This window comes from Asterias rubens, chromosome 2 (assembly GCF_902459465.1).
Source record: "Asterias rubens chromosome 2, eAstRub1.3, whole genome shotgun sequence".
NCBI classification, from domain to species: Eukaryota; Metazoa; Echinodermata; class Asteroidea; order Forcipulatida; family Asteriidae; genus Asterias; species Asterias rubens.
The window spans coordinates 18,085,597-18,107,068 of record NC_047063.1 but is presented as its reverse complement, the minus strand read 5'-3'; the positions used below and the strand labels follow the sequence as shown (position 1 = coordinate 18,107,068).

General features: G+C 38.3%; 1 protein-coding gene across 1 annotated transcript in view; it reads left to right on the top strand.

The window, feature by feature from the left end:
- Positions 1-20,651, top strand: part of LOC117307035 (scm-like with four MBT domains protein 1) — a 29,097-nt gene extending 8,446 nt beyond the window's left edge. Inside the window, exons 6-21 of the mRNA XM_033791671.1 lie at positions 16-107; positions 1,164-1,407; positions 1,909-2,009; positions 2,470-2,710; positions 3,473-3,582; positions 4,233-4,482; positions 5,289-5,371; positions 7,232-7,466; positions 8,066-8,111; positions 8,736-8,824; positions 9,765-10,014; positions 10,340-10,521; positions 11,002-11,333; positions 12,203-12,364; positions 16,780-16,914; positions 18,832-20,651. Of these exons, the coding sequence (XP_033647562.1) occupies positions 16-107; positions 1,164-1,407; positions 1,909-2,009; positions 2,470-2,710; positions 3,473-3,582; positions 4,233-4,482; positions 5,289-5,371; positions 7,232-7,466; positions 8,066-8,111; positions 8,736-8,824; positions 9,765-10,014; positions 10,340-10,521; positions 11,002-11,333; positions 12,203-12,364; positions 16,780-16,914; positions 18,832-18,972 (2,693 nt within the window). The 3' untranslated portion in view covers positions 18,973-20,651. The remainder of the gene's footprint in view (positions 1-15; positions 108-1,163; positions 1,408-1,908; positions 2,010-2,469; positions 2,711-3,472; positions 3,583-4,232; positions 4,483-5,288; positions 5,372-7,231; positions 7,467-8,065; positions 8,112-8,735; positions 8,825-9,764; positions 10,015-10,339; positions 10,522-11,001; positions 11,334-12,202; positions 12,365-16,779; positions 16,915-18,831) is intronic.
- The last annotated feature ends 821 nt before the right edge of the window (positions 20,652-21,472 follow it).

The window sequence follows — 21,472 nt, the reverse complement described above, 5'->3', positions numbered from 1 at the left end:
CTTCTCTTTCTTTAGAAACATCGGAAGAGGACAGCATAGAGTTCAACTGGGAAGATTATCTGGATATCACAGGCTCTAAAGCTGCTCCTCACAGTGCCTTTAAACATGTGAGTACACTCACTACACAAATAGCTAATTACTTATCATGATAGCATGAAGAAAGTGGTTTTCTTGTTATAGACCATATAGTGGACTGTGCAGTATACCCTGCTTTAATCGACTAAGATAGCACATAAAATAGCACTCAAGCCTGAGCACAACGGCTATTTGTTAAAAAAAGCTGGAGTTTTGTTGGCGTATTCTCTCCTTACCAAAGCTTGCCATCATCGAAAAGAGAAAGATAAAATCGTTCCAGTGGTTTTTAACCAAAAATCAGGTTGCTATTGTGCAATTCCTTCAAAATTGGAAAGGAAAAATCAGAAATGCCAAACACCTACGGAGCGCCGTTTGGTTGTGTATAAGACAAGTTTGGGGGTTTACGGAACAGATAGAGAAAAATTATTTATTAGCCGATCTCAATTATTTTTTAATTTTAAGAAAGGAAATTGAAGGAGTAAGAAATTTTGTATTACTTATTATGCTCTAAAATGAAATACTCAAGGTGATATAAGAGTTAAATTTACCTTTGAATACTTTTTGCCGTGTGAGAATGTGTGCTTCACTCTCCCTTGGTCAAAAATCTGGACCTAGGGGCCCATATTTATGTAAAAATAATTTGGTAACGAGTGGTAAAGGCAGTGGACACTATTGGTAATTACTCAAAATAATTATTAGCATAAAACCTTTCTTGGTGACGAGTAATGGAGAGAGGTTGATGAAATAAAACATTGTGAGAAACGGCTCCCTCTGAAGTGCCATAGTTTTTGAGAAAGAAGTAATTTTCCACGAATTTGATTTTGAGACCTCCGATTTAGAACTTGAGGTCTCAAAATCAACCATCTAAACGCACACGACTTCGTGTGACAATGGCGTTTTTTCTTTCACTCTCGCCCGCAAGTTCGACGACGGATTGAGCTCAAATTTTCACAGGTTTTGTTATTTTATGCATATATTGAGATACACCATCTGTGAAGGCTAGTCTTTGACAATTACCAATAGTGTCCACTGCCTTTAAGTTAACAAATACCATAAGAGTATACAACTGTGTGATTTGCGTCCTATAGGTTGAAGCCAGTATCCAGTCAGGCATTGCCCCAGGAATGAAGCTAGAGGTTCTAAACAAACACAGTCCCTTCAAGAGCTACTGGGTGGCCACCGTGGTGGCAGCATGCAGCAATCTACTCTCTCTAAGATACGGTGGTTATGAAAACGAGAGGTCTGGAGACTTCTGGGTTGACATGACAACGGCTGATATACATCCTATCGGCTGGTGTGCATTGAATCAGCGTACTCTCAGGCCTCCTGATGGTAAAACTTCTTTGGTTTTTTTTAGTCTTTCAACTAATAGATTGAAACTTGCATCGGGATAAAGATGTTTATTTTGGTTTTCCCATAAACACAGATGTGTGTTAGCAAAGTATACTCAGTATTTTCCCGAGTTTAATTGTGAAACAAAATCACAGGCATATTATTCATTCAACCAACTTGCCAATTTGACAAATTTTGGGGTTTGGGAGGAATTAAACACAGAGAAGAAAGGATTGTACTTGAGTATTATCCCAGCGAATAAAAACGAGTTAGACAAGTTTTGTTGTATAATTTGTGTTTATTGTGAAAATGTCCATTAATCGGGGGGAGTTTGCTAATAGCAGAATACGTGGTTATGGATGAATGAAAGAGTAAACAAAAATCTAAGTAGTCTATAAATTATTTAACAGATATACCAATGTGTAATCATTCAGATTGTAAATCATCAATTTATTATCAAGCAGTATAATGGACAAAACAATGAACTTTTTGTCTTTGCAGATCTGTTGTTAAAGTTTCCAAAGAAGAATTGGGAAGAGTTTTTGATCAGCTTCATGACTTGGGCCAAGAGTGTCCCTGAGCATGTCCTCCACATGCGCAAGGTAAGCCAAGAGTTTGATGCTGTTTCATATTTCATTTATTTACGTATGCAAATTGGCCCCTAACGAGGCTTAAAGCCACTCTTGTAGGCAAAATGTTAGGGAGAAAAAAATGAGGAACCAATTTAAAGGATTTGGGTACTTTTTCAAAATGTCCATAGATTTACATTAAACTTACAGGGTTTGAAGATAATGATAGTGGAAAGCTTCCCTTCAATTATTATCTACTGAGGTGCTGTAGGTTTTGAGAAATGAGTAAAACAATGTCATGAAAATTCGTTTGTAAATGCTTAAAAAAATGTCGGTCTCATGAGACCAAACCTATTTTCAGAACACTCTTTTACTCATTTCCCAATATCTCTTAGGACTAGTCCTAACTCTTTGTGAAATCGACCCCTGGTTCCACAGAGGTACAGAACAGACTAGTCAATTCTTTTATTTCATTTATAACAATATTACTTAGGTGTCTAGTCCGACCCCGGTTGACAGAATCAAGAAGGGCATGCGAGTGGAGGTACTAGATGAGCTAAACCCGCGACACGCATGGATCGCGGTCATCAAGGAAACCTACGGTGGCAGGTTGAGGTTACGCTACGCCGCTGTAGATGACGACGGAGACGACTTCTGGTTGTTCTACTTGTCTTGGAGGGTACATCCAATCGACTGGGCTAAAGAGAAACTAGTCTTTATGAAACCTCCCCCGAGTAAGTAGAATTTTAACTTTTATTTTTTTATTTTTTTTTTTTTTTACAAATCAATTACAAGAATGAGATTCATTAGACCTTTGTCTGCATTTTGACCCATTGATGTCTGCGTGGTGAAAAAGTAGCACCAGGCCTCGAAATAACCCACACAGCACCTACAGCAATTGCCATGGTGCCCTTTGCTTTTTCTGTTGTGCCCTTTGTAAAGTTTCAATACAAATTTCCAATTTTCTCATAGAAGTGCCCCTTACCAGAAAGAAATTGCTGCGCCCCTTCAAGATCGAAGTTCAAGGCCTGTAACCCTAGGAGAAGATTTTTTCTTATTTGGCTCACGAGTTTTACTCCAATACTGAAATCAGTACTGTTTAAGTTCAAATTATCATTGAGGTTTTATTATTCAAAAACACGAGACAACTGGAATTGTAGGGTAGTAAGTTTACTGGCTTGATGCGAAAATCATTAGCCACGGTTGTGCAGTCCATTGAAATTTCGAGCACATGGGCAAATCTTGGCTCTGTGTCATTTTAAAGCAGTGGCTTATGAGCTTACAATAGTTGCAGACCGTGTTCATGTTTTGTGTGATCAACCATATACATGGAATTACAAACTGTGAGCGTGTGTGCACCGTGGGTCGTTACCGTGCACAAGTGCACATACTTTTTGTAGGTATCTCATTATTTTGCTTGATTACTCTTTTTGGATTACCCAAAGCTAGCAGGTATGCTTTAATATTGAACCTTAATCTCTGTTAATTTATTTCAGTGGTGAGACGAAGGAACGCTAATACCACAGAGGCTGGCTGGAATACAATACATCAGTATGCGTTGTCTGCTGCTCGCAGGGAAGCTGCATTTCCTAAGGAATTGTTCAAGGTACAATCACTAACTTAATTCCTACAACTTTTTCTTATTATTTTTATGCATTTAAACGGTATTGTTTGTTTTTTTATCCATACACCCATGTGTATGACACATACTCCGTACTTTCCTGAATTCTGTGTGAAAACTGGGATTTGAACCCACAACCTTTGCCATGCTAGAGCAGATGTCTAATACCACTGGACCACCGAGCTGACTTAGTTTTCACAAGACTTTGAAGAGTATAGAGTGCTTAAAGCCATTATACACTCTTGGTAAACAGTATTGTCCAAGTCCCACACTTCGTGTATCACAACTTTGGTATAAAATAACAAACCTGTGAAAATTTAGGCGCAATCGGTCATCGGAGTCTGGAGAAAATAACGGGAAAACCCACTCTTGTTTCCTTTCCGCACATTTCGCCATGTCATGACATGTGTTTAAAATAAATCCGTAATTTTCGCTATTGAGAATTGATATTGTTTTAATGTTTTCTTAAAAAGTGAAGCATTTCATGGACCAATGTTTCAAGAGAAAGTGTATAATGGCTTTAATACACATCAATGTATTTAATAATTGATGGCTTTAATACACATCAATGTATGGGTAAAACCAAATAATATTTTTTTATTCCCAATCTATTGAATCTAACACATTGTTTCCAGGATCAGCCAAAGATTCGTTGTCACCGTTTTAAGAAAGGCATGCGTCTTGAGGCCATCAATCCCAAGATGCCCTCGCAGATCTGTCCCGCTACGGTGTCAGAGTGGCTGAACGACAAGGCTTTCCTGGTTACCATTGACAACCTGATTGATGACAAGGCCGGGCCGACATTCATGTGTCACGCTGACTCCGGTGGTATCTTTCCTGTCAACTGGTGTGAAAAACATGGTTATGCACTTACTTCTCCCAAAGGTTGGTCCAGGACCAGACATGATACTATTCCTACTTAAGTCTGATTTCGATTTTTTTTCTTCTTACTCTTGGCAAAATCAGCAAAATTTTAAGTCGATAGCCAGAAAAGTCTTTAAAGACTGTAGCACTTGCACATAGTAGGTAAGCCCTTACCTAAGAGAACGTTGTGCAAAAAAAATAGTTAATTTAAAATAGTTGCGTTCTTAGCTCGTGTAAGTTTCAAACTTGCATGCAATACTTCTTGTGATACTTGATAACTTTGGCTCAATCCTCTATTTTGTTGCATGGTTATGACCCTGCTGGTTTTAAATGAGGGAATAAAAGGGTATGGACAAGTTCTTAAACTGCCGTTTAAAACCGGCAAGGTCATGGCCGTGCGATTAAGGCCCAAGCTGAAGGTGAGTGCCTTTATCGTATGACCACGACCCTGCAAGGTTTTAAACGGCAGTTTAAGAACTCGTCACCAATCTTTTATTCCCATTCATAAATGCCTTTTTGGGTAAAAGGCGTAATAAAGTATGAAACTCTGTAAAACTTATCCGTTTTCCGACGTCCTGAGGCTCTGTACATGTGTTGCATTTTATGACTGAGACAGTTTTCAGATATGCATCTAAACTACCGGTTATAAACAGCTCCAGCTGCTCATTATCAACCGTTTAAATATCCCCACGTAACACGCTCTCCACCAATAGGAACAGGGAAACTGTCTGAGGTATTTATGAATAGCCATTTAAGACCTCGCCGCCTACTCTTTTATTTCCTCATTGAATATGTCTTTTATCGACATCTCAATGTGTTTGATGCAGGGTATGGAGGTAGTTACTTCTTTTGGAATACTTATCTGAAGGAAAGAAACGCTAAACCAGCACCGAGGGAACTGTTTAGAATTGTAAGTACCTATTAAGTAGTGAAAACTCCATAAGCAAGTCTGAATCCTGACCAAAATAAACCTCTGTGTAACCTGTTAAAGCCATTGGACACTTTCGGTAAACAGTATTGTCCAAGGCCCACACTTCGTGTATCACAACTTATATTTAAAATAACAAACCTGTGAAAATTTAGGCTCAATCGGTCAGAGTCTGGAGAAAATAAAGGGTAAAACCCAACCTTGTTTTCGCACGTTTCGCCGTGTCATGACATGTGTTTACTATAAATCCGTTATTCTCGTAGTCGAGAATTGATAGTTGTTTTAATGTTTTCTCAAAAAGTAAAGCATTTCATCGAATAATATTTCAAGAGAAGTCGTTCACCATTACCTTCTGTAAACCCTGTAAGTTATTTGTAAATCTGTGAACTTTTTTTTTAAAGTTTTCTATTCCGAAAGTGTGTAATGGCTTTACAGCCTTTCAAGAGTTCCCCTTCAGAAATTTCCCACAAACCAAACCAAAGAAACTGGCTTACTGTAATGGCCGTGCAGCCAAGTGCACCAGACTCGGGCTCTGGCGTTTCCGATCAGAAATAAGTAAGAGTGTGGGTAAGTAAGAGTCCCAGTCTTGACACTCATGTCCTTTTAAGCAAGACACATAATGATCAATGCTTCGTCTTTCAGAAGGGACACAAAGTCAATGGTCCGTTATGTTGTGTAATGCTTGTAAAAGAACTCTGTGTAGTACACTTATTATTAAATTAGGGAGTTTGCTGTGTTTTCTGGCACGGTCCGCTACACAGTGTCTTAGCCAGGAATTTGGAAAGTGGGAGTGCAAACTGAAAAAGTGGGAGTGCAACCTAAAATCACTAAAAAAAATAGAAACATTGTGTGCGTAGCACACAACACGAGCGCGCAGCGCCAAGTCTGTCTGACCCCCCCCCCCCAAGAGATGCAAACATTGAAATCCAAAAAAGTTTTTGATGTTTCAAACAAACTCTACAACGATGTGCCCTTGAATTTCTAGAAGGAATAAAAGATCGTCATGTTTGCTGCTGCGAGTTGGGAAAAAATGCGGAACCAATCTACAAAGCAACTGCAGAATGTATGCGGTAAAAGGTGCACTGCGCCGCGTGTCACTCGGTTACCGATACTGACGTCATAGTAGAAAAATCCAGAGCGCGATGGTTTGTAGGATCGTGGAGATGAGATTGGTACCTAAAATAATCTGAACAAAAACGCGTGTGAATTGGCCTCTATCATAACACGCGTACATGGAGTTCATGCTGCCTGCTGATGACGGTCGTTGACGACGACTGACCGTTAAAACGAAGTCTGCGTGTCTCGCTTGCGTTGTGTAATTTGCACGTGCGTTGTGTAATGTGTGGTTTGTTGTTGTGTTTTGTGTGGTCGCAATGTGGTCAGCGTTTTCGAGGCAACTTCGAGTGATTGTTTATGGTTGCGTCGTTGAAATTTTGATTCAAAAAGAAAAAGGAAATCTGGTAAAACCAAATTTTATTTTACTCACTGCTGTTTTTAAACTGTTCAACAACAAAAAAATAATAAAAGGTTCAGTCATTTTCACTGAAATTATTAGACAGCACGGCTTCAACCAAGCCGTGCATCAAAATTTTGCCCGTGTTTTCAGCCCAACTGGCCGTGCTACCAAGGCGTGCACGGCTCGCTAGCTAACACGTTGAAGCTACATCACCTTGTAAAACTCTTACTTGGTCCAAACAATGTGTATTTAAAATGGGTCTCTTTATATAAAAACCTTTATGAGAAACATCTTATCAAGTGCTTTTAGACACCCCTAATTAAAGTGCTAAGAGTTGGTAATACTATAATTGTTACAATGGTTGATCTTGTTCTCACTTTTTCCAGTTCTCCCGAGACCATGAGTTTCGTCCCAGCATGAAGGTAGAAGCCGTCAACCCCTTTAGTCCCGCAGAGATCTGTGTGGCCACCATCACTAAAGTAGTCAACCGTCATATGTGGATCCACTTTGACAACAGCAAGCTGCCGAACCTCGTAGTGGACTCGGAGTCCCACGACATCTTCCCGGTGGGATGGTGTGAGAGTAATGGATATATACTCAAGGCTCCCAAGAAACTCATGGGTGAGTATTAAACACCAGAAAATCAAGAAGTGAAGCATTTTCAATCACAGGCCCTGGAAGCCTGAACATCTGACATCACATTTTGAGGCTCGTAAATAATGCCAGAGACCGGCCTCCAGCCGGCGTGTACATGCACCTCTGACCTACATTCATTTCATATAGAGATATGCAGTCAAATTCTATGGCGGACGTGGTAGGAGTGTACTGTTTGGGCATCTTTGGAAAGCTCGTGTCACTGAACGTTTATCCAATGTTATCATTGTATCCAATGGAATCACTGGATCTGAGTAGGAGGTACCTGTCTAAGGGGCCCAGTCTAAAGCCCAAGTGGAACTCCGCTAAGAATTCTAGGTCCATGGCCAAGCTCAAACAAAGGGTCTTTAAAGACAGACTTCAATTCCGAACAGGGCCTGCACGTGCTTGTGATATAGAGCCAGGCTTAAGCTCTCTTTATTGGTAATGCTAATTGATTTTTCCACATTCTTTTAGCCTCAGAAGATCCTCTTCATTTATTGGAACTTTATTTTAGACAACATCATGACTATAATGGATAATGACAAATCAATCTCATTGCAAACATATTCTATTGTTTGTTACAGCAAGAAAGGCTAAAAAGGTTGCCATCGTTTGGCCAGAGAAGCATAGGTAAGTCTGCACTGACCTTAATTTGTTTTTATTTACCCCTTTACAAAACTGCCCATCCTGTTACTCCTCAAACTGAATTATGTGCAAAGCATTTCACTTAACAAATTACATAGTAATGGCAACTGTACTTATTTTCACAATAAACTGATGTTGTTTTTACACACGGAATAGCATGGTTTGTATGGATTTTCAGAGAATTTTAGGTAAATATTGTACGAGCAGTCAAAATAAGATATAACTGTTATATTGTAATTCAAGGAAATTCACTTTTGAAAGCGCCCTCATGCAAACATTGTGGTAAAAGTTCAAGTAATCACTGGCTGTGAAACCCTTACCATTAGTAGTACTAATGCTAAATACAAAGCTTATAACTTGACCTCAGGCCAGCATGTTAAATTGAGTCACCAACATACCAAATTTTAGGTTAACTCATGTGTACTGACTACTTGTGCTGTTTGGATTGTTTGTCTGACAGCCGAGTATTTCAAGCTAAAGTGCTGTCTTAGTATGACCTGCATGTGTACATCCTGATCTGTGGAGATTGTGCAATAATTCACCAGAACCAGAACTAGAAGTGCTGTTCTGAACATCATTGTAACGGTCCCTCTTGTTTTTCCCCGCCAGGCAACAGCCAACAATTTCTCCACTGAGTCCAGGCAGGGATTTATATCAGAAAATCCAAAGGCTGCACAGGGATGAAGACTCTGCAACAGGTAACAAGAAGATTTATTATAGTTCGGTCAGTCTCAGCCCTACCGCGGAATTATGCGCTTCTGCAATGCGCTGTAAAGCATGTAGAATTCAGCAGTAAGCAGACCCAAAGCTGTCAAGCAGCAAACACTGCTTTAGAAATTTCTTTGCTAAGCAAAAATTGAGCGAGTCACCAGTGAAGAAACAACAATGTAAACTTAATGTAATTTCGGCTGGTAATCAGTTTCTGTTAAAGGCAGTGGACACTATTGGTAATTGTCAAAGACTAGCCTTCACAGTTGGTGAATCTCAACATATGCATAAAATAACAAACCTGTGAAAATTTGAGCTCAATCGGTCATCGAACTTGCGAGATAATAATGAAAGAAAAAAACACCCTTGTCACACGAAGTTGTGTGCATTTAGATGATCGATTTCGAGACCTCAAGTTCTAAACTTGAGGTCTCGAAATCAATTCGTGGAAAATTACTTCTTTTTTGAAAGCTATGGCACTTCAGAGGGAGCCGTTTCCTACAATGTTTTATACCATCAACCTCTCCCCATTACTCGTCACCAAGAAAGGTTTTATGCTAATAATTATTTTGAGTAATTACCAATAGTGTCCACTGCCTTTAAGCAATACTTTTCGGTGCTGAGCAAGTTTATGTGCTTAGGCTTTATGAAGTTGGGCCCAGATCATTTTGTCCAACGATAAAACCTTTAGAGACCATAGCAGCTACAAATGTCTTGTATCGAAATGCCCATAGCAGGGGAAACGTCTGCAAGATAGAACCTACTTCCACTCAATCTAAACTGTAAAAAAAAGAAAGATGACTTTCTAAAACAAAATTAAAGCTTTTTTGGTATGATTTACTGAAAAGAAATGTGTAAAATATTTATTGCCATGTTTGGGCATATGAACTGGTGATAATCATGATCTTTGCTTCAATTGTCTCCTGGCAGGTCATGGCACCGATTGGACACCCAAGGTGTACTTCAACCACAAGTGTTTCTCGGGTCCCTTCCTCAGTAAAGGTCGCATAGCGGAGCTGCCTAAGGCCGTTGGGCCAGGTATCGTGGTGCTGGTCCTAAGAGAGGTCTTGTCGTTGCTGATCAACGCTGCATATAAACCCCCTAGAGTGCTGAAGGAATTGGAGATGGAGAATGAGGAAACGGCTGGTATGAATGGCCATCTACAAGTCATGAAAGCAAAGTGAGTGGTGGAAGTTTATTTCTTTTGATCACTTCGTTGCCACTGCTGCAGTGGTGTGCTTGCCAAAAGTCAGTTAAAAACACAAGTTAAACTTCAGCGAGGTTACTCCCCAGCTCTCACCAGTACCCATTTGTGCGTCAAGTGTCGCAACTGACCCGGCCAGGATTCTAACCCACATTCAGTATATCATAGAACTTAATTACTGCCGCTTGGCCACACGCCCCCAAACTACATAAGACTGAGTTTGATTAGAACTGACATCAGCCCGACCTACAAGAAGTAATTATAAAAGCCGTTGCTATTTTGTCTACTCTTTCCCCTCCAGATACAAGGGTAAAAGCTATCGTGCCTTGGTTGAGATATGCAAGACGTCAAGTGAACTGACAGAGTACATAAGGACAACATGCATCAAACTAGAATGCTGTCCCAATCTTATATCCCTCAAGTGTGTTGCTGATAATGAAGAATGTCAAGACGGCTGCACCAACCTAACCAAAACCAAATACAGTAAGTTCCTTTTTTTTTTAAAGATAGTTCATTTTAGCCTCCAAGAAAGACTCTATTAGGGTCGGAACATCAACCAATTAAAACAAATTTTGTTCTCAAAAGAAAATAATCTACCTACCTAGTAGATACACACATGGTGTTACCGCAAAACAAATATTATATATTGATACCCCACCATACAATGTCTCAAATCCCATGTAGATTTTTGTTCCAGTTGTATTATTGAAGGTTGTCAACCAACGGTTCTTTTGCAGAATGAAAAGAGATTTACAAATGGTGCTACCGTAAACCTCCCCTATTTATACTACCTGTTGGTGAAGGTTGAAAAGTGTGTTTTTATTTTGTGCCCTACTTTAATTCAAAGACAAACACTTGTTGAGGTACTACCAGAATGAATGATTTCAACATGGTATTCACACACAAAATATTTAAGTAGCTAAACAGATCTAAAAAGAAATCCCATTTCGTGTTAATCCCCAGCATACCAGTACGGCAAGAAGAAGAAATTTCACCACATTGGTAGACCACCGGGCAGGAAGACCACCACGGTTGTAAGGCCACTGCCCCCTCCACCTCCACCACGTAAGGGCAACAAAAGACGCAAGAAACGCAAGCCGTTTGTCCACCGCAAGAAACACAGCCTGCTGACTCAGGAAGAGGAGGAGCAGTTACAGAACGGTCAGGATGGGGAGAGGGAGGCCATGAATGATGGGGAGGACGCTAGGAGGCAGGACAGAGGAGGAATGGTCAAGAAGAAGAATCAATCTCAGACGATGGCCCATGCACTGCTCCAATCAGCCAAGAGGAAAAAGGTCAGCAGCGTCTTTTATTCTGAAAAATTATAACAACAGTAATATCAAAGTCTTATATAGCACACGTATCTACCAAACAAGGTACTCAAGGCGCTGAGTATGCAAACTTTCCGAAGTTTAGGTTATTGCAGTGAGACCCAATTATGTAGTACTAAAATCATCTAAGGGAAGGTCTATGTTTGGTAATCACTCTTAAAATTTGTTGTAATAAAAACTAACGTGGTTAGATGTACAGCAGCTTTCGATAGAATAAAGCATTTGGAGAATAATTTCACTTTGAAGTAGTTTTGTTTTTATCCCCCCAAATTTGAATTTGAGAAGTGTTACTGTGGGAAACATTTTTCAGATTGTGGGGGGGAGGGTTGCAAAGTTACCACTAGAAAAAGCATAATACAAGGCATGATTTTCGCTACTTTTTACCCTGTGTTCCTCTTTGAAACACAGTGAAACAAAGTGTAGCACCTTAGGTGCATGTCTCGGCACTTCTTACAGAGTGGAAAGTCTCCATGCCTTCTGGCTGGCCCATCGGAAGTCCAGAAAAACTGGGTTGTAAAACAGTAATGCTGTGTTTGACAGGGGAAAAGTCGATTGGCTCTTTCCAATGCTATGTTTGACAGGGAAGGTGGTTGAAATTCGTCATGTCATCAGAACTTTCTGAATGAACAAATGAATAAGTTCAAAAAGTTTAATGAGTTACTCATTTATAGCATTGTTACATTTTTTTCAGTATCATTTTCATTGGTCATGTGTACTCATTGTATTGTACTACTGTTAATCTTATCCTACTAATTCTGTCTTTACTTATTGTAAGTACGGTAGTAAATGTTTTGCTGAGTTGAATTTCTAGTATTGTATTGTTGATATTGCAGATCCATCCCATCCCACCAAAGCTTGTCCTACCTCATCGGGAGAGGGGAACCAAGATGAAGACATTCGCCGCCATCTTGACATCAAATAGAGCCCAGAAGAAAGCTGCCAAAGAAAAGCCACCGGTCCAACCCGCTGTCAACCACGAAAAAGCCAAAACAAAAGTGAGTTGAATTTTTCTGTTGTTATTTTAAAAAAATCCTGTCTAGTCAATTTATCTTTTTCCACCTAAAATATTTAAAATGTACCCAGTCAGTTTCCCTAGATGTTTGAAAAGTCACAACCTCTCCAGGTGATCCCTGCTGGTTGTATCGCAGACTTGGCATGATCCATGTACTTGGCCGATACAGGTTAAATGGCTTCGGACGAGCACCCCCTGGGGAACAAAGGGAAATTGCCGTGATCCCTAGCTATTTGGCCGATGCATGCTAAATGGCTTCGGACGGGCACCCCCTTGGGAACAAAGTGATTGACAAAATAGGGAAGCCGGCAACATTTGGGCTAGATAGCTCAACTGATGGAGTGCAGCCATGTTAGTCCAAAGAAGTAAATTTCTTTGTTCATCCCCAAATTATTATTTGGGGATTTAAAAAGTGCATAGATTTAAAAGTGCATCCTTGGCTTGGATATTTTAAAATAACATTGGCTCTATGCCAAACTCAAATGGAAATGCACAATGCATTTGTTTTAGGCCTACAGTGCGGTGTATGGTAGTTGAATAAATAAATGAAAAAAGTGTACTCTGCACCCCTTCCCTTGAAATGTTTTTTTACCGATCATCTACCATCATCATACTCACTACATCCGCTGCCAAATTCACTAGGGGTATGAAACTGAATTAGTTTCGGATGAAAGGTTATGAGGTTAATTCCAAACAACCTGAGAATCCAATATGTGTATCATATGTTGCTGTTGCCATGGAAACGCAAGAGTAATGTAAAGTTTGATATGGCTCATTAAACATTACAAATTTTAATATTTCTAATCATTTTGAAATCAGACGCCCAACCATTATATTTCAGTATCATCATACAACATTTGAGGGTAAAAGTAGTGGGAAAAGTTTCTATTGTAGAAATGAGTACTTTCTCATGTCTGTTTCCCTAAAATCTATCAAATTCTTGTTCAATTTTGAAGATGTCTGGGCAAGAAGGTTTTTAGTAAAATATTGTTGTTGTTTTTTTCTCTAGTGATTAATTAGAAAATTGCATCTGGAGGCCTATTAAAACAAAAATGTTACAGTTAACAACAATGTTTTTATATGCTGAACCTTGTGCATGTTTTTTTTCCCACATTTTTTTTTTCCTGACTCTAACCATGGATTAAGCCATAATTTCATATGTTTGTTTAATTGTTTGTTGACCATACAGAATATATCTCTGACTATTTTTTCAGCTCTACCGATCCTGTATGTACTTCAATATTGAAACAAAATAATGTTTCTTTTTAATTTTCTGTGTACCCCCTTTTTGTTTTAATCGTATTGCAATTTTCACAGAGAGCTACACACCCCATACCCCCCCCCACCCTCCATAACATGTTAATTGCTGATTCATTTCATATGTTTTTCATTGGTGGGAATTTTTTATTAGAAAAACTATGTTTTATGAATGTACTCTATAAAGTATTTTCTCCCACTCCCATCTGTAGTTCAGGTCGACTATATATATTTTTTATAGGGCATAGATGAGAATATAATTATGAGAGAAAAGGCTAGGGTGTATGTTAATTTGGCCGAGTATTCTGCAAAGGTTAAAAGTGCATGTACTTTTCTCGAAGGGCTCTCTATATATATAGCAATCCCTTTCAGAGGTTTATTGAATGTTTGAGACCGCTCTGAAATGGAAGCAAAGAAAGTTGTTGTTCAATAGAAGTGTGTGCTCTGTTCAAATAGGACTCTGCACATTTCCGCTGTTGTTCAGACGTCCTTTTCCTGTCCATTATTTGTTCAGTTGCATGCTTGATCCCTCTCTAGACGACCTACATTACATATCCTGCCCTTCGAACAGATGCACTCGCTGAAAAGCAAAACGATATCCCAGGCTTACATTTCAGTCGGAGAGGATTTAAGTAAAAGACTAAGGATTGGGTTACCGAAACTGGCTGTGAAGTTTTATGTTTTTAAAGCGTAGATTTATATCTTTGTGAACTGTTGGTTTTATATGTATTTTCATTACTTAACTGGCAGCGAGACCACTTATTGTATTTTCAGTTCCACATTACCGGATTCGAAAGTTTCAATAGAAAGAGAAGTGAACCACCAGAAAAATAAATTGTGATTAAGAAAATTAAAACTCTGACTAATGTTTGTTTTATCTTTTTTATCTCACTTCCTGGAAGGATAACAAAAAAAATTATTGTTGAATTCGAAACAATTTAATAAAAAATTATATATTACAATGCGTTTTGTTGTAGTTGAACTGGCAGCGAGACCATTTCTTGTATTTTCAGTTCCACATTAGCTCCGGATCTGAAACAGAAAGAGAAGTGAACCACAGAAAGACAAATTGTGATTTAAAAAATTTAAAATCTGACCAATGTTTGTGTTATCTTTTTATATATCTCAGTTCCTGGAAGGATAACAAAAACTGTTTTGGTTGAATTCGAAATAATTCAGTACATTTTTTATATCACAATGTGTTTTGTTGTTGTTGAACTGGCAGCGAGACCATTTCTTGTATTTTCAGTTCCACATTAGCTCCGGATCAGAAACAGAAAGAGAAGTGGACTAGTGAAACCCAAAATGTGATTATTTTTTTTCCCACTGCCTGGATTGATAACAAATTTTAAAATCACGATCCAAAACAGAAAGAGAAGTAATCGAAACACGAGAAAAACCAATCTTGATTTAAAAAACTAAAATCTGACCAATGTTTGTTTTAGCTTTTTTTCTATTTCACTTTCTGGATGAGGATCCCAAACAGAAACTGAAGTAAATCGAACTACAGGAAAAACAAATTGTGATTTAAAAATCTAAGAACCTGACCAATGTTTGTTTTATCTTTTTTTTTTTTATAATTCAATAAAAACTTCAAATCAAAATGGTCTAAACTAACATCTGTCATTAACTAGAGTTAGAATTTTTTGTCACATATCAATCTGCCAATTAAGCACCTATTTAGATGAATGTGTGGATGATTTTTAAAATCTGGTCTTATTATAATGTGTTGATTGAGGCTGATTGAGGGAAAAGATAATGTTTTGTTCCAGTGGCATTAATGATCTCTTATAACTGACAATTTTTTACAAAATATTTATCATTTTATGTATCTATTTTTCATTTATTGTTATATTAAATATTAGATTTACTAACCAAACAACAGCGGACAAGCCGCCAATAACATGAAAGGACTATGTTTCTTAAAGACCTGCTTGAACGAAAATGTCAAGTCGTGAACTTTGCTGAATTCCACTTAAAATGTTTTCGATGAATAAGGAAATCGAGTCATATGATTATAAATAGGTTTCAATTGTGTAAAAAAACAATCATTTTGTATGCCCTTGTCCAGAGCTTTTCTGCGAGATTTGCGAAAAGCCCTGTTACGTAATCACTCTAAAAACGTCATACGTAGATAAAGCCGCTTTGTTGCAGCGTGGATGTATAACAAAGCAAACTCCCACAAATGACGTCAGCGGCATTGTCCTTTGACGCCCGCTCTCAACGGCAGAAGTGTTTTTAGTTTTTCAAAAAACCTTTAGGTAGGGGCCTGATTTTTTAATCGATAATTACGAAAAGTTCAGAAGTGTACACATATCAAAATTACATTAAAATGGTGAACCAAGTGCATTATAAACAAGTAAAAATACCATTTCTGTTGAAAACAGGTAGCTGTTTAATATATGGAAATTCAGGGATAAAGAATATTAATTTTGGTTTTACCCATATAAACCGATGTTTTTGTTGGCACTGTATACTCGGTTACTTTCCTGAGCTGCTGGGACCCTTACACATCAGTGTTTACGGGTACAACCAAAATAAATATGTATTTCATGTTTAGCCTGGGGAAACCTATCAGTGAAACACTGTTTTTCAAAGGTGCCCAGCAATTAAAAACATTCATTGATATAAAAATGGAAAATTGTAAGAGACAAAACATGTACACAGATGTTACAGAGAGTAAACAAAATTAATAGAGTGTGAGACTGGGTTGATGAAATCAATATTAACAATGAAACGAACAATGATGATTAATAAAACAATATCCGGACCAGCCTGAAGAGATCAATAGGGACAAATATTAAAATATTTCACATAGAAAGGCCTACATGTCTTTGACTTTATTTTTTTTTTAACTGCTTTCTGTATTGCCTTTTTTTTTTATTTTTTTTTTTTTTTTTAATAGAGTGTTAAATAAATCTAATTCTAGATCTACTAATTTTGTGTCGTAAACAATTCGGTTCTTTTTAGTAGCAAATATAGTTCTGTCATAAAATTATACAAACGGCATACTATCTCACTTGATGTGAATCATTATATTTAACTTGAATTTATCTTTCCAAGCATAATCGGTTCAGAACAAATGCTTTTTTATGCTCAACATGCCCTTCATTGTTATCTTTTTTTTCTCTCTTTGCGCAGGCCTTTGTCACAAACAGCAAGCCAGAAGACCGCCTCCATCTCACCTCCAACCCCCTGAAATGGACCACTAGTGAGGTCGTCAAATTCATCAACAAAACAGACTGTGCAACATTAGCAAGAATATTCGAAGAGCAGGTAAGGTTCAATTGTTCTTCATGACATTGTGAAAGAGGTTAATTGCCAACTCAGAAATCACTACATGTACTGGGTTGTAACACTTGCGATGACCTGTGTCGGTTACGGCAGTCGTTACCATTAACTGTTTTGGTTGAATTTACCATAAGTTAATCACTGCTGAAAAACCGAAACAGCTTTTGGTTACATCCGCCAAAATGCACCCCTCATCAGGCATTAACATCCTCCTACCACAATCTAATTGGTAAAACAGTGAAGAAACATTAGAAATGCATGTCTGTGTACGTTTAGTATTATGCAAATAAGCAACCTAAGGCTTCTTTTTACCTTCCTGGGAGGGCGCCTTATTCAAGTGATTACTGGCTAAATGAAAAATGAGCCAAAACATCTGACATCACATTTTGAGGCTTGTGAACTACGCCAGAGGGTGGCCTTGAGCCAACTTAACGTCAATATATTGCAGTCACGTGGTACGAATGTACTGTTGATCTCTCGTTCATTGGGCAGTCAAATTCTACTTACACAATTACATCATTATATGGATGTACATGTTCTGTAATACATTTGCTATGATATCGCTGGTAAGGTTACGTAGAACCAATTTCCTGTCCCTTGCGGATAAGGACAGAAGACCAGTCTAATGAAAAATCAGCACCAAAACATATGACCACTTAATGATAATAGTTTTTTCAAGCAGACCTGGATTGAAAGGAAAGAAAGGAGGACATGACCTTGTTGCCCTGATGTAGGCCATGGTGCCCCTTCAAATGTTTCTCATAACATATAGACCAGATGCATGTGACGTCACGCGCTCAAAAAGCAACCACAGTCACTGGGGTCAAAGGAGGCAAATGATTGACGCTAGCTGTTCTTTGTGCAAGAAAGCGTGTGCGTCAGTGTAGCATTTCGCATTATGGAAGGGGTCTATAGGCTTTCACACTTTTCAAATGGAAGTGACCTTTGCAAAGTATAGGCCTATCTGATCTACTTCATAAATGTGTTCTTGTTCATCCTCTTCGTTCTGCCGGCCAATTCTTGCAGACTCAAACTACAAAATTCTTTGGTCAAAGCGCATTCCCCTTATGACTTACCAGAACTAATTCCTCAAGCTTACTCTGTTTTGATTTTCAAGGGACTTCTATAACTCACCTATTTGAATATTTTTTTCTTACAAATTACTTATTAAATTGCATTGTTTTATGCCTGCTCAGTTAACGCCACATGCTCTCATCAAATAATATCACAAAAACGCAAGTGGACAATCCAAATTTACTAACACTGCATTGTCCACATAGGAACATTTAGAAATCTGGTTTTCTGAATTATTTACTAGATATATGGAATCATTGAAAAGAAATCCAGAGAAATGACTCCTGCAGTCAGTGTAATTTGAGTAACCGTGGAATTGCCTCATCAATTACATTTTGAAAAAGCCCAAACAGACTGAATTACTGAACCCCAAACAGACTTAAAGACACTGGACACTATTGGTAATTGTCAAAGACCATTCTTCTCACTTGGTGTGTCTCAACATGCATAAAAGAACAAACCTGTAAAAATTTGAGCTCGATTGGTCATGAGTTGCAAGATGACATGAATGGAACAAAAACGCCCATTTAGGTGTCACATGAAGTTGTGTGCCCTCAAACGCTTGATTTCGAGACCTCAAATTCTAAACATGAGGTCTCAAAAACAAATTTGTGGAAAATTACTTCTTTCTCAAAAACTATGTCACTTCAGAGGGAGCCGTTTCTCACAATTTCATACTATCAAACTCTCCCCATTACCCATTATACTAAGTGAGGTTTTATGCTGATAATTATTTTGAGTAATTACCAATAGTATCCACTGCCTTTAATGATCCTGTCATTTGATCTCCCTGTCACGGTATCTTTGTGTCGTTCTTTTCTCCTTTAGGAAATAGACGGCCAGGCACTTCTTCTTCTTACTCTACCTACAGTGCAGGAATGCATGGACCTAAAACTGGGTCCAGCCATCAAGCTTTGTCACCACATAGAAAGGGTCAAAATCGCATTCTATGATCAATTTGCCAAGTGAGACCATACTTTGAGTATTTCTGAAGTAAGACAGACATCCCTTGTTTACAGGTACAAATTTCATAAAGCTGTCTAGCAGGAAAAAAAATGTGCTTAGCAAGTTCTCCTGCTTCGTAAAAACTAGCAGGAAATCAATCACAAAGAATATACATTACATTGTATTAGGGCTGGTAACCTGTTACTGCTAAGCAACATTTTCCTGTGCTAAGCAACTTGTTATGCTCTATGAAATTAGGTTCTGATTGAGTCTTCTTTCCAAACAATTGCAATTTTCCCCCAATATCTGTCTATTAGTAGCACATCATGATGTTGGATGTGGTAGCCTAACATCAGCTTATGTATACAAAAGTTTGTTGAAAACAATTAGTCAAGAACTGTCCTTTGGTGAATTTGTTTTTATCAGGGTAATAGTCAATTAATGGTTTATTTTGCTTTATGATGCTTCAAGACCAGAAAGCTCATGACCGAAGTGTGTGGGTGTCTCCCTAATCCTGTCAAATATAACAAATATCAACTCAAAAGCTGCCTCGGGCTGGATTTTAATGAGTGACCTTTGGGAATTTTGATTGGATTTAATTATAGAGTTGCCCGATAAACCTTGGTTTTCGAGACACTATCACGAAATGAGACAATTATAGACATCGCGTGACAATGGTCTTCGGGGAAGTTGTTCTCTTTGGGTAAACGTCAAGATTTCCAGTTTCCAGCTCTTCATTATCTGCCCAATTAGTGTCTCCTTTTGCTTGTTAACCTTTGTTTTAACCTCAGCTTCTTGTCGTTGCAAAGCCAAATCTAAGCTACCATTAAGGACATTGTCAGCCTGCTATGTACAACTTGTGAGTTGGGGTTTCCGTCTATTGCATAATTGCGTGGGTTTTCACCATTTGGGGTTTCCTCCCACATGTGAAACTAAACATTACTTTTTGTTTCCTGTGCTGTTGGGCGATAATAAGATAAATAATTGCAACAAACTACAAACATTGGTCATTACTTTTGATAAGAAAGTTTACCAAGATTGTATTACAAAACTGCGTTTTAGTGCGGAATGGAATGGCTCTGAGTCGTCAGTAAAAGTGAAATGTCAAGATTTCCAGTTTACTAGCTCCCCATTATCTTCCCAATCAATGTCTCTTTTTGCTAGTTAACCATTGTTTTAACCTCGGCTTCTTGCCGTTGCAAAGCCACATCTTACATTGTAGCTACCATCAAGATCTATTTTTGTGAAATGGGGTTTCCGTCTACTGCATGATTGCGTGGGTTTTCCCCATTTGGAGTTTCCTCCCACATATGAAACTAAACATCACTTTTTGTTCCCTGTGTTGTTGGATGTGTTATGAGATAAATATTTACAACAAACTGCAAACATTGGTCTTTACTCTTTATCAAGATTTCAGTCAAAAGCTACATTTTAGTTGGAGTGGAATACCTCTTAGGCTGATAATAAAACTGAAATGTGTTTTTAAAACCAGGGTCAAATTTCATATCGCTGAAAAACAGAAAAAATGTTTCACCACAAAACATTTGTATCTGGGAAACATTTAATGCATGAATCGTTTCTTAGATATATCTGAGGGTTGATGCCTGGTAGCGAATGCTGAAGCCAGAATGTGGTTAAAGGAACACATTGTCTTCGACCAGTTGAATTTGTCTTTGAAAAGCGTTTGTAGCCGTTTGCTATAAAATGCACATGGTTGGAAAGATGTTTTAAAAGTCGAATACAATGATCTACACAAATATGCCTCGAAATTACGTGGTTTGCCTTTTACCTCGTCAACTAACACGGTCGACCATATATGGGAGTCAAATGTTTGACTTCCATAAATGGCCAATCGTGTTAGTTCGCCAAGCGAAAGGAAAACCATGCAATTCCAAGGCAAATTTGTGTGGATCATTGTATCCTATCTTTAAAACATCCTTCCAACCATGCATTTTAAAACGAACAGTTACAAAATGCTTTTTATAGACGATGTGACCTATGTTTACATTCAAACGGCCCTCTGTTGACAAAACACTATATACGTCATGTTTCGCCGGGCACTGAGTTGCGCAGTCATAGTAAGATTGCGTACACTTTCTAGCTGGCTGCCAAAACACAAAGGTTTTGCCCGGCGGTATGCGCGCGGATCATGTTATGGTTTTCGTGTGACGTCAGAGGTCACATCGTCTATACTGCCAACTCGGAAGGCAACGTGTTCTTTTTAAGACCCACTATCAACTCGCTGTGACAGTTCGTTGCTGTTGTCTCAGCAAGTACACTTAGTATTCATCTGAAATTTTCACACATGACTTTTATTGTATAATCGTTCTTTAATTATAAGTATGCCTATAAATCAGCATTACAGTGAAAAAAACGTACTTTATAGCTCGGGATTCTGCAGAAAGCAGTTCCATGAATATGGGCCCATTATACTTTTCCTTTTTGTATATGTGTAATGCCATTAATTAATTTTTCCAAATGTTTTGTATGCAATTAATTATTTTTCAATGTGAAATGTATTCTC